The sequence below is a fragment of the Squalius cephalus genome, assembly GCF_949319135.1.
Source record: "Squalius cephalus genome assembly, chromosome: 23".
Taxonomy (NCBI): domain Eukaryota; kingdom Metazoa; phylum Chordata; class Actinopteri; order Cypriniformes; family Leuciscidae; genus Squalius; species Squalius cephalus.
The window spans coordinates 17,184,018-17,197,750 of record NC_137144.1 but is presented as its reverse complement, the minus strand read 5'-3'; the positions used below and the strand labels follow the sequence as shown (position 1 = coordinate 17,197,750).

The following is a 13,733-nucleotide window of genomic DNA, read 5'->3' as shown; positions in this document are numbered from 1 at the left end:
AGACCATAGCAAGAAGATCACTGTGTGGCACATGGAATGTTAACCTGACAAGATTTAACATCTTGTGCAATGTAAAAAACCCTTCGTTGGTCATGTTCAATATGCCTGAGGATAATGGTGTACCTGCTTAAAAAGTATGTTTTTAGAGAAGGGTCTGAGTGTTATTGAGTTCTTAACAGATGGGTTTTATTTGATTTTGTAGAATAATACGGTTACTATGAGGAATTTTTGTCATTCATGGAGATGTTTATTTAATATAAAGTAATAATCAATTAAAAACATTATATAAAGGTTTAAACAGATTTAAAACATGCTACCTTTTTATCTGAGCAACGGCGACCTTTGGCCGCTATCTCGTCATTGTTTGCATATTTTGCATTGCCTGCACATCCCAGCACCTGTACACAAATATAGGTGCAATAAACGGACACTAAAAGATGTATAAAGTAAATGATAGAAAAGTTATAGCCTAATAAGTATCATAAGTTACAAATATGAGAAAAAACAAGATTAAACAACTACATTATTGTTGAAAACATTCCAAACTAAAGTGCAAGTTTTGCCTTGAGGTGTATTTTGGTATGCAAACCGAGTCACATTTTCAGGTTTATACATTTCAAGAATGTATTGCTTTACAGAGCTAAAACTTTAAACTAAAACTAAAATTGTAGACAATAAGTGTTCAGCATTCTCAATAGGTTTAAAAAACATAAAATGCACCTCATGCATAAGTAGGTTATGTAGAGCTGTGAAATATAGGATGGCTATACTTTGGTAAAATTTGGTTTGTTTACCATTTGATTTTGGTCACTCACTACATAATCCCCGTACTTCTGAATTCAGGTTGATTGGGACACTTTTTACATGTCATTTCAATGGCAAAAAGTGTCCCAATCACCATTAATTCCTCCCAAATTTGTGTTGCTTTATGGTTGTGATTACTTTACCCTTGCTCTAACGTGGAGAAACAGTGCGAGTGGATGTTTAGTAGTGTACACGATCGTGCAGGAATATATGGTACAGTGCCCAAATATGCCTCCCATTTGGGAAAAATCACGTCAAAATCTCCAACCACTAATACTGCGTAGTTCTGTGAGTGGCAGGCTAATGGAAGGTTTCATTCATTGAACACACAACATGTCCTCAGTGACTGAGAGAAACTCCCACTGATGCCATGAGAGGTTGAAGGAGAGATAAAAACATTCAATAGATAAAGTTGTATGGGACTTCAGTTGGCAAAAAAGAGGGCTGTTGTAAGGAAGAGGACTCCCCAAAGTAAGCAATCTCCCCACGCCTCCCACACTGCTTCCTCTGTACTGATTGTCTTGTTTCCACACTCACTCATCTGATCGCACTTCAGTCACTCTCAGGACAGCATGACTAGCGGATACAGGGACGGGACACCTGAAGAGGTAAGAATTACAATTATTTTACCTCGGAAATCTTTCATTTTTGATGCCAATTCATTGTGCAACTTATTACTCAAACACTTTTAGGGGTTTATCATGAAGGCGGTGTGCTGGCACTTGCTTCATTTGTTTTCGCGCATGTTGGATAATGTGAGGTCTTATCTTTTACTGGCACGTATTTGTTCGGCAAGCCTCCCTTGTTTACTTTGTGCACACTTTGTGCAAACACAATTTGATGGAATACGAATATTAGCTAAATGAACTGCTCACTATCCATAGGTGGAATGATGTGCAAGTTGGTAGCGCATGTTGACGGAGCGCAATGCAATTTTTTGTTTATTTAGAATAACTCATATATTTAAAGCACGTCCTAAAAGTTTGATGTTTCAATTGTGGGTGTATTTCTTTTATTTTCTGCTGCGGAATAAAAGTAACGCGCGCGCGGCGTATAAAATGGCGCCACCCTGCGGCGGGTCGCTCTACTGTGTTCCAGAGGGGTGTGGTGCTTCATTTCTATCCGCTTAAAACCATCCCATGCCAGGGCTGTGCTGAGTTGCGCCTCAGTCTCCCCTCCACGCTCATGAACTTCATTTTCTGTTTTCTTTGGAACCGCAGGAATACGCTCACTCACCGTTCATCAGGAAACAGGGGAATATTTACAAACCAAATAATAAAGAAATGGATAACGACAGCATCAACGAAAAGACACTTCGGGATGTCCACACCAAGGAGATTGACCTGGTCAACCGGGACCCAAAACATTTAAATGACGATGTGGTGAAGGTAGGTCATTCACTTCACTTTTTCTGCTTTATGCAACTTTTTTTCTTTGGCCAGTCACTTTAAATGCATTTTTAGTATAATTATAATTTTAGTATAATGCATAATTAGTACAATGTAACATGAAACAACTGCATGCAACTTTTCATACGTAATTATTTTAGTATATAATTAATCTATTGTATAATGTGATTTATTAATAATTACTTGTATTATACACACACATATATATATATATATATATATATATATATATATATATATATATATATTCATATATCATATATCATTACTATTAAATGTTATGCTTTGTTATATCAAACTTAATAAAACGTCTTCAAAGAGCATTACAGTTTATGCATATCCTAATAGTTCGGCATTATAACTCAACAGAAAGTTTGGCTTCATAACAAAGGCGATGAGTCACTGGTCAGTTTGTCACGGTGGCACTGGAAACAATTATTGCAAGCAGCAGCTGTCTTTCAAATCCAGTTATATTACTTGCAAAACCTCAAATTTACTTTTAAACGCACTTGCATTCAGTCTCACCTGGACTCTACTATATGATTCTGATGTGCTGGTGTCCCTACCAGACTTAGGTGCTTTGGAGCAGCAGTTGATTTCTAAGCTTGTTCTACCTCATGGACCAGCTGGTCATACCAGTAGTCAAATTAGTTCTAGACCAGCTAAAAGATCCACAGCTACCAGCTTAAGCTGGATTTTCCATCAGGGTGGAAACAATTATCACTGGAGCAGCTGTCTCTTCAATGTGAAATGTTGGGACTGTGGCACAAGTTTGTGAAATCCGTGCATGCAATAATAGCCTGTTGCTCTCATTTGGACGGGCATGATGCTTTTGTAACTCCCATGCGGTGACGAGCTGTCAAAGTAAGGTCTTTTTTATAGAGGAAATATTAAGAGTTTCCTGTTTTTATCCTGTTTTAAGACTGCACACCTAACATTCTTAGTGAACATTTTCCTGGGCGTGGGGGCGATGCCTTGCATAGCAACTTTCCCTGAAAGAAAAGTCGACTGGGTCACCTGATGATACACTCAGCTTTCAAAAAACGACCCCCCACCCCCACCCCCCGCATCCATCTCCACCCTTTCGCATTATTTTTTCACATGTCTTTTCCCCTCCCACCACAACATGACACTGAGTCACATCCCTGAGGACACATGCAGTTGAAAGCCTCTTATGATTTGACTGAAAATTGAATCCAGAGAACACCGAAAGCCAGTTTTCTTTTTATAATTTGCTGTTATTATGGGATTGCTGTCACAAGGGCTCTGAAAGGGACTCATTTTGTGCACACAGTCCTTTTATTTTGTCCTTAAAAGGGGTTGAGCACTCGCAGGGGTCTTGCGTAGGAGAGCGTAGCAGGGAATTCCCATCTCCATTTTCAAAAATTCTCTGTACACGCACACACACATATCCCTCTGCACACATGGGGCGTTCCTCCAGACCATGATGCACTCGTGGTTCAAGTGCACTCCCACAGACATCCACATCAAAGATCCTTGTGTGCAGAAACACATGCGTAGCTTTCCCTTGGAACAGAATATTTTCCTCTCATAAAAGCGCATTCTTTTAATAGCACGCTGGAGCAGGATTCCACGTGGGAATCTGGCCAGAGCACAGTCTAGTGACCTCCGCGTAGTCATCACGAATGCATCAGATTATGCTTGTAGTGTACAGTGCTTGCAGAAGTACTATAAATCCTGGCTGACCAATATAGGAAAACCTTCCATAGCTAATAGAGTTACAGTACCATGGCTTTGGTGGGTTTGTTAGTCACTGCACATGAATTTGCAATTTGAAATGAATCACAGGCTGTTGCCATCGTGATCGAGGATTTAGAAAAAATAAACAAGGTAGCTATAATTGTTTTTAATTTAAACCGTTGTGGATCCTCAACTTTTGTTGTCTGTCAAAGTTCAATATTTTGACGCATACTGTGGAGGACTACTTAAAAATAAATCTTTATTTATTTATAAACATTAATTTAAAAAAGTAATTAATTGATATGTTAATATTTAATTACACATTTATATATGTAATTAAATATGTCAGTTTGAAATATGATTTATTTATATTTTTTTATTTAATTTTACTTAATATTATGCATTATTAATTAAATGAATTAAATCTATTTATTATTTTTTATTATAAAGTGTATTTATTTGTCTGTTTGAAAATATTATATATATATATACACACACATATCTGCATTTTTAAACATTTCATTAAATAAACAGTAACTTATTTATTTACGTTTTTATTTATATTTCATTTTGTTTTATTGTTAAATATTTTGTCATTTTAAATATCATTAAGTAAACCGTTTAAAATGTGATTTATTGAAATTATTTATTATTTACATTTTTATTTTATTGGGTTTATTCCATTTAAAAAAAAGTTATTTATTTATATTTTTATTTTAAATGATTTAATTTGAGCAGTGGTCAACTGATCACTCCTACTCCTCCATAAACTGCAGTGTGCACTGGTGATTTATTAACTATGTGGACGGGTCTTATATAATCACAAGCCCCCAGATCTGAAGAATGCTAGTTGATACTTCTGTCAGTACAGTGAGGGTGTTATCAGGGAACACTGTGCAGTCAGCTCAAGAACTGTTTATTTTAACGTTGTTGAAAGTCATAGTTGTAATATTCAAGTAATGGAAACTATGTGTCCAGCCAATTGGGATATACTGTAGATAAATGAATGGGGAGGATAGGCTTTTATAAGACTGTATAATTTAGTATTTTGTTGCCAACTTGAGCCGCCATGATGGTTTCAAGCCCTTGGACAAGTAGTAATTTATCAGTTTACTCTTACAGGAACTTCAATTTACTCGAAACACTCTTCTATTTTGTCCAAACCTTTGTCCAAACCAGTCTTTTTAGCTAAAAAACTCAAGGCTAACTTAACCAGTCAGCCTTCTTTGGTCAACCAACTTTATTAGATAGACTGTGGTGGTTAACCAGCATTTCTTTTCTTTTTTTTCTTTCTTTTTTTTTTTGCTAGTGATCTAAGGCTATGCTGCTTAAACTAGCACAAATAGTCTAAAGTGGTTAAAGGTATAATGGAGGATTTTTTACTTCCGGGTGGATCACCTATACTATTGGTCCTCCTAATTGTCAATCATTCTGGTGAATCAATCAAACTTATTCAAAAAGTGAAGAGGGCGGGTCTTATCAAAAATTCGGAAAGATCCTCCACTATACCTTTAAGTTGCCTACATTTCAGTTAGCAAAACAGTCATTTTCAGATATTATCAGTTTAAACTGATATCTAAAAATGTAGATACGTCTGTTTTGTTGACTAGTTATTCTGATTCAAACCGGAGTTCTTAAATAAATATTAGCTTTTTCTTGACTTTCATGTTTGACCGTGAAGGACGGGGTGTGTTTGTGTGTGCCTTTTCCCTGTATAATAAAAAATGTCACAACTGAAATAAACACATCTGTATTTAAAAGAAAGTGCACTGCTATACAGTGATGGTATGAGGTTTGCCAGCTCTGGGAAGATCTGAACCAAGCTTTCCAGGGCTTATTAAATGAGTTTTACATGTACATGTCTTCTCTAAATGTTAGTGTTTGGTGTCAGGCACTATCTAATCCAATCTGCGGTTGATGCAGGAGGTTTAGAGTAAGGTGACTTGGGCATGAACCAGGCCGTACCAGCCTGAGTGAACCAGAGCAGGGTGCTGGACAGTGTAAAGATGCTGTCTATGAGGAATGTGGAGATGGATGAAGAGGGGGAGGAGGAATTGTGCTGGATTTTTTAATGTCAGCCCACTTGATATGGATGAAAACATGCAGAAATACTCTAACATCTAAAAAAAATGTAATATAATATAATACAAAATTCAGATAGATAGATAGATAAACATAGATAGATACACAGACTGATAGATAGAAAGACAGATAGATAGATAGATAGATAGATAGATAGATAGATAGATAGATAGATAGATAGATAGATAGATAGATAGATAGATAGATAGATAGAAATGATGTTTGATTTTATTATATCGATACACAACGATTTAATTCTGAAATCCCTTTCATCTCCAGGTGGACTTCGAGGACGTGATCGCTGAGCCTGCAGGCACCTACAGCTTCGACGGCGTGTGGAAAGCGAGCTTCACCACCTTCACGGTAACAAAGTACTGGTGCTACAGGCTGCTGACAGCCCTGGTGGGCATCCCGCTCGCCCTGGTGTGGGGCATCTTCTTCGCCATCCTCTCCTTCATCCACATCTGGGCCGTGGTGCCCTGCGTGAAGAGCTACCTAATCGAGATCCACTGCGTCAGTCGAGTCTACTCCATCTGTGTGCACACCTTCTGCGACCCTCTGTTCGAAGCCATGGGGAAGTGCTTCAGCAGCGTGCGGGTCACCACCACCAAGGTGGTGTAGGGACAGGGAGAAGGAAAAGAGCCAGAGGGATCGGGTGGGATGGGGGAAACCAATGTCCAAAGCAGGGAGATAAATCACATAATATAATAAAGAAGGCGAAATAAACGCGAACAGAGACGGAGGGTTGCACTGTATTTAGGTGGCCCTTAGGTAAGACTCTCCTCTCTGTCTCTTTTCAGCGTATTTATGAGCTTTGTCTCCTCTCAGCTTTGGATTCCTTGGGGCGTAGGGGACGTGTGTGGTAAAAATTCTAATTTTTTTTGTAATTTGTTAGAATTTATCAACGTAGGAATACCGATTTAGCCTGACTTTTAAAGGGACAGTTCATGCAAAAATGTGAATTCTGTTATTTACTTACCCTCATGTCATTTCACATCCATCAAGCTCCAAAAACACCATAAAAGTGATCCACATGACTTGTGCGCTAAGTCTTCTGAAGTCATATGAATGATATGAAACAGAACATGTCATATTGACCACTTTTATGGTACTTTAATGGTGCTTTTTTTGGTGATTTTTGTCCTTTTTGGAGCTTGACAATGGTCACTATCATTATATAGAATATCATTTATAAATATATATATAAAAAATATATAAAAATAAATATTTTAAGGTCCAGTCGTTTTAGCAATTGCTTCGATTCCTATTGAAGTAATTGGGTCGCAATTGGGTCTCATGTGACTGCACTTTTATCGTTAAATATTTCGCATACTTTCCACTTTGTATCCCACAGATACATACATTTGGAATGGCATTAGGTTAAGTAAATAATGACAGAATTTTCATTTTGGGGTGAACTATCCCTTTAAGATTTGCCTGCTGGGACAAGGCTGTGAATTTGTTGGGTTTTTTGTTTGTTTGTTTTTTGTCCCCCATCGTTCATTGACACGTCCACTTAAGTCTGTCCAAAATAGTTCCTTAACATTATATAGAAGATTCGAATAGTTTTGCTATGTTCATTCTTCCATTTGGGTACCATCACCCTTTTTTTGCCATCACTGGGTTTATGTAATCCAAACGTTTTTTGGTTGTTTTTTGGAGAGGGTTCGGGGAAACTGAACGAATATTAGAGAAAAAAGTAGGCGTGGCCCTGCTGATGTTAAGACTGCCCGTCACACTGCATGTTGCCACTAAATATGGTGGATGGCCCGAACACGGAGCAAAAGAGGTGCCCTCACTGAACCCTTTGCCAACTCAGCATATACTAACAAAGAGACTGTTCCTGACTTTGACATGTAACGCTTCAAACCGGTCATCATGTCAACAGCTTTTTGAGTGGCAGAGAATGTCTTTACAACTTCCAGAGAGACATCATGTGAATCTAGCAACTATAGGACACAAAGCTAGCGAGGTTGTGAAGATTGAACTATTTTAACACTACAGCACATTACCACAGCCTTAACATATACTTAAACTTTATTTGCAGTCTTTGAAGATGAAGAATTAGTTATTTTTGCATTTTTTTTAAATGTTGTTTCTGCAGTACGAAGTGACATTTGGTTTGGAATTTTGTCCCGTAAACAAACCTGTCTGCTTCTCTGTTTATTCACTGTCAGACACACACACACTTACACACACACACACACTGGCAAAGACTGGCAGCAAACCAAAGTTTCCAGCATCAAAGGCTGCTGCTAAAGTAAGGTTTATATAGTATTTCGTACTGACATTATGCTCACTTCTGTCACCTTTTGTCTACCCGCTTTGACTTGGTCACCTCTTTGTCTACTGTACCTGCTGTCTTAGTATCTATTGCGATGCATTTGCTTCAGTGAGTCTGCCTCTGTACATGAGATCTTATTTTTATTCATATTTTTATATGAAAACTGAAATTCTCTTTCCTTGCTTTTACTGTAAAATCACATAATGCTGTGCACATTAAAGAAAATGTAATATAAAACAAGTTGATTTCATTTGTCTGGTTCATTTATCGTCTTTATATGCACGTGGACGGTTGCACTGCCGCAGGCTTTGCTTTCTTGTAATGAAAAAGTTTTTGATTAAATGGCTTTGATTTAATTTTAGGACTTTGTTTAAAGCCCTTTTGGGTTGCTTTATCCTCTCTGTGGTCATTTTAAGGCTTTCTTTATTTGTGTACAAAACCTACACAGTCCTTGAACCCACGGCAATTAATATTGAAGTATTTTAAGAGACGCCGAAAATAAGCACGTAAGCTCAGGGTTACTAAAATAAAGTGGAGAGAAATAAATCAGTGCTTATTCATTTTCATGTGCCTCTAGTGAATATTTGGACTGAACCTCAAAACATTTATTTTTCTTTTGTAATGCATTTTAGTGGCACATGGATCCTCTAGTCTAATGAAACTTTACATTCTTATAGTACTCTAGACAACATCAGTATTATTTTAGTATTTTGAGATACTATTATAATTTTTATTTATTTTTTATTTTTGCATTTTCTGTTTTCATTTTAATTTGTTACAGTTTTAGTAATTTTTGAATTTTTTAAAAGTTTTTATTCATTTTTATTTTTCAAGTTAAGCTAGGCTAAATGAAAATGAGAATTGTTGCCTTTGCCAACTAGCTGAAGTAAATTACGGTGAAGTTTTTGTATATTTTATTTTATTTCAGTTAACGTTTTTTTATTTAAAATAATGAAAATCCTGGCCTACATGTCTTAAAAGAATCATAGCCACAATAAAGATGTTAAAAGTATCAACTGAATTTCCTTTCACTTTCACACATAAAGAATGGGAAAGCCTGACAAGAGAACCATTTGTTAGGGAAATAACCTATTCAAAAAATGCTGTAAAATGCTTCAAAGGAAATGTATCGCCCCCTACGGGAACTGTGGATATTAACACACAGAAGCACCTGGGGCCTCATTTATAAAACTGTGTGTAGGATCCTTATTAAAAGTGTACGTGGACCCGAAAGCCAAAAATGGCGTGCGCCAAAAAATATTCAGACTTATAAAACCGTGCGAACGACAGCGGAAGATTGTGCGCGCATGCGTCTCCTCCCCGAAATAACCATATATGGAGCTTACAACGCCTAGTTTTACTATGCATATCCTCATCTGCATATCATCTGCATATGCATATTCATCCATACATAGCCTACCACATTTAACGGTACAAGACATTAGGAAAATTTGAGATACGGATGTGCCGTCACATTACATTGATAAAAATCATTTAGTAGCTCAATATTTTCCACTGGCCAAATAGTATTTTTAACAGATTTATATTTTTAATAGGCCTTATTTGCACGAAACTATTTTTTCTCAGACAATCTGCTATTATCATGATAAGCATTTCTCAATGTAGTTAAAACATTAAAACACAACATGCCACAGGAAAAGTGTTCAAAAGTATCGCATCCACTACAAATATTTATATTTATTGAATATAACAAAATGTTGTAACTTCTCAATGATTTCATGTAGCCTATAGGCTGTTTAACTCCATTAATGAGAATGGCATATCGTGAGCTTAGAATTATAAGGTTCTATCTCCGTTTAGGGTAGTTCCGAGATATTGAGCATCAAAGTTTTTACATCCCAGCTGGCACAACTGAGATGGAACCTTTTTATTTTATTAATAACTACTAACAAAATATTTTTTTACAAAAATAACACCACACAGGCATTAATAAACACCTAATGGATCAGATTATGTCAAAAACTCAATTTCGACCAAAAGTGGAGATAGAACCTTATAATTCTAAGCTCACGATATTTAATCTAAATGTTTATATCAGAAGTTTAAATCATTATTTTATTTATTTGAACTGTTATTGTGAACATGCACTGTATTAATGAAAATGTACGGTTTTCCTTGATCTAATCTGCCGTTATAAATATGCGTCAGTTTTAACGGCCAAACACGCTCGCTGGCGCGGACATTTAAGAATGGATAGATGTTTGCTTCATGTGATAGGCTCGGTGAGGGAAATTATATTTGTATTATCTTTCTGTATATGTATAATTTTCTTAAAATGTTCTGGTCTAAAAGTGACCAAAAAGACATTTAACCCAAAATGTTCGTACGCATGGGTCAGAGTTTGCGTGTTGGTGCGCAAATGTTCCCGTCAAGTTTGTTTTTATAAATCACAACTTATGCGTATGTATATAGCTATATGCAGCGTATATATATATATATCTTATAGTTGCCCACGCCTCTTTCATGGCCTGTTTTGTGCGTACGCAACGGTTATAAATTACGCCCCTGCAGTTGGACCGTGAGAAGTGATTCCTGTCTGAATTATTCATTTGAGTCGGATCTTTTCTGTAACGAATCAGGCTAAACGAGTTTGATTCAAGAGTAATTGTGAATCATTTCGATCGTTGAAAATGGTCTCAAAAGACTGGCAACAGTCCTTTAAAAAGTTTTGAATTTTATTTAAAGTGCATCCCATTATTTGTCGACAAAGATTTAAAAATGAATGCATTTGCTTAGATGTGTAGTGAAAATAACCAACGCTATCTCACGACCAATTCGTACGAATTCGTACGAATGATAAAAAGTTGGCTAATTCGTACTAATTCGTACGACCTAGCTCGTACGAATTTGTACGATTTGTCTAAACCCACGTGATGGGTAGGTTTAGGGGCGGGGTCAGGGGTAGGTCATTCGTATGAATTCACACGAATTGGCCAATTCGTAAAATATGTACTATTTTGCAAAAATCGTACTAATTCGTACGAGCCAGGTCGTATGAATTCGTACGAATAAGCCACCTCGTAGAATTTGTACGTTTTCCCGTGAGATCGGGCTCAAATAACATAGGCCTAGGCTAAGTAGGCCTATTTGTCAGGTAAACATTGTTATATGTGAAAACACCTTCTCTTGGTAAATAAAGACAATAGCAAGCATGTCTGTTTGATTATTCATTGTATCCATGTGGAGGAGTCATTGAATTGATTCAATGTGCAATTACGTGTGTTTAATATAGGCTAATTTATAGGCTGCTATGTACTTTGATATTATGCCCAGTAAAACTTCTTGCCAAGATTTATGGTTTAGGAGACTGTTCATTTTCCCCTAGCCCCGTGGGCATCACAACACCTGTTTCTTTCAGATGTTGTTATCGTCAGAATATCTAGTGCCATGAATAGCCTATACACAAAACTGCACTGAGTCATAGATCGTCGGTATTTCTTTTACATGGAGAGTACAAACAAAGTCAAGGTAAATCAAATCTCAGCTGTTTGATCAGACACAGAACAGATGGTACTTTCTGAGCAGCCAGCCATCCACACCATCACCAGGTTTTCATGTTCCACTGTCATTGTTTGAATCATTGTCACCATAGCAAAAACAGTAGGCCTGTCACACTGTTCGGCTGGACTAAAACATATATGAATCTGGGAAATGACCAGTTTTTGTACGGTTTACTGAATCTGAAGGTGGAACTGGGTTGTTTTGCAAAGGTTTTTAGGACAATCACCTATAGTGAACAAAGGATAGATTTTAGTGACCAATGGCGTTTGTAAAACTGGCCATTTTAAAGTGCACTTAATATAAGTGTTATAAGTGTAATCATGTCAAGTTTCACTTTAAAATACATTTGACATCATTATGTTTTAATAATCTTTAGTCATTCTTTAACATCATACACTTATTTTTATGTGTTGACTAACATACTAAAGCACATGTAAAGTACTTGAATATAATTTTAACTGCACCGTGTGTTTTTTTATGTTACATTTAAAGTTAATATATATTAAATGTACTACATTGTAACTTTATCATTACAAAGGTTCTTTGACAGTACACTGTAACCATATTTCAAAGACAATAGAAATAATTATGAAATTACATATTAAGGTCATACTGGGCCAAAAAGTACTCTAAAGTCCAACTAATATAAGTCTAAACTATAACACATTTTCTTTGAATTGTAAACAACATGCAATCAAGTGTTTGAGAACATTGCATTGAGTTTACACTTTCTTTTATTATTTCGGTAATAATAAGCACCCTTTTTAGGTAAATTATGCTTCTTTTTTGCAAGGAGCCTGAAGCCCTGAAGCTTCATTCCATTCAACAAAATCAGAAACAACATTATCCAATTTAAATAAATCATAAAGCCTGTTGGGTTTGCTATCAAGGACCAGGTTTTAAAATCAATAATATTATGATGATGTAATAAATCGGAAATGAAGTTGAGAGCGGTCATGTGACCCAGAGGAAAACAATGCCAACTGGGTGAACTAATCAGCTTAAGTGCTGTAAAACTGGTTTGAGTGTAAAGTTTTTTAAATGCGACTCTGTGTTTGTTTACCCTGTTAAAACTTTTTCCTGGAATAAGTCAAATCCGTTTCTCAATATATTATGGTTTTGAGATGGCCCAGGGGCGGAGGAATATAAATCCAAATTGCTTTCCGCAATAGATAGGCTATACTGTATCTTATTTCCCTCTGTGATTTTAATACATTTAATTCAGATCTAAAGTTTGACTGATAAAATTGCATCTTTATTTTCTGAAAGTCATACATGTATTTATTTTTAAGGCATTCAACTGTATTAAAATGATCAATCCCTGCATGTCAGCAGTCATTCTTCGCAATACATGCAATATACTAATGTCAAGAGGATAGTTAAATTAATGCTGCTGATGTGCGCAACATTTAAAAGCCCTTTTCCAAATGAACCGTGGCAGGTTTAAATGATCAGTCGTCAATGAGGTTTTACAGTATAGGAGAATGACCAGGTCAGCACTAACCTGGATTTTATTGACCTTAAGGTCATAAATAAAACCTGAGACTAAGTTAGATTGGGTAGGAAATCTATACGGATCAGTTTTGTAGATTATCTGTGGTGTCCTCCCTCCACTCACTCTGTGTCAGACACCAGATCACAACTTGTATTGATTAGTTCATACATATGGAACACTAGGACTAGGTCACCACTAGGTGGCGTTACGATACCTTGAATAGCTACACAAAGCTATTATGTTATCCTGTATGCAGGCTATACGAACTTTGTGGCACAAAAACCACATTACAATCTATTGTTAAAATGACATTTTGGCCAAATAATTTTTTTTTTATATGTCATTATGATAAGACTCCTCCCTTCAAAAAAAGACCACAGAATATTTGTCAAATGTGTCATGGTCACGAGGCCCTTAAAAACAGTAACATACCATG

At 36.4% G+C, this 13,733-nt stretch overlaps 1 protein-coding gene across 1 annotated transcript; it reads left to right on the top strand.

The window, feature by feature from the left end:
• Positions 1-1,097: 1,097 nt before the first annotated feature.
• Positions 1,098-8,430, top strand: cav1 (caveolin 1). The gene is made up of 4 exons (XM_079860084.1): positions 1,098-1,275; positions 1,361-1,412; positions 2,025-2,192; positions 6,276-8,430. The coding sequence occupies exons 2-4, from the start codon at positions 1,377-1,379 to the stop codon at positions 6,615-6,617; spliced, it is 546 nt and encodes a 181-aa protein (XP_079716210.1). The 5' UTR covers positions 1,098-1,275; positions 1,361-1,376; the 3' UTR covers positions 6,618-8,430.
• Positions 8,431-13,733: the final 5,303 nt, after the last annotated feature.

Coding starts and splice junctions, on each gene's coding strand:
- cav1 (XM_079860084.1), top strand. CDS start 1,377: ATGACTAGCGGATACAGGGACGGGACACCTGAAGAG. Junction 1,413..2,024: donor GGGACGGGACACCTGAAGAG/GTAAGAATTACA, acceptor TTGGAACCGCAG/GAATACGCTCACTCACCGTT. Junction 2,193..6,275: donor TAAATGACGATGTGGTGAAG/GTAGGTCATTCA, acceptor TTTCATCTCCAG/GTGGACTTCGAGGACGTGAT.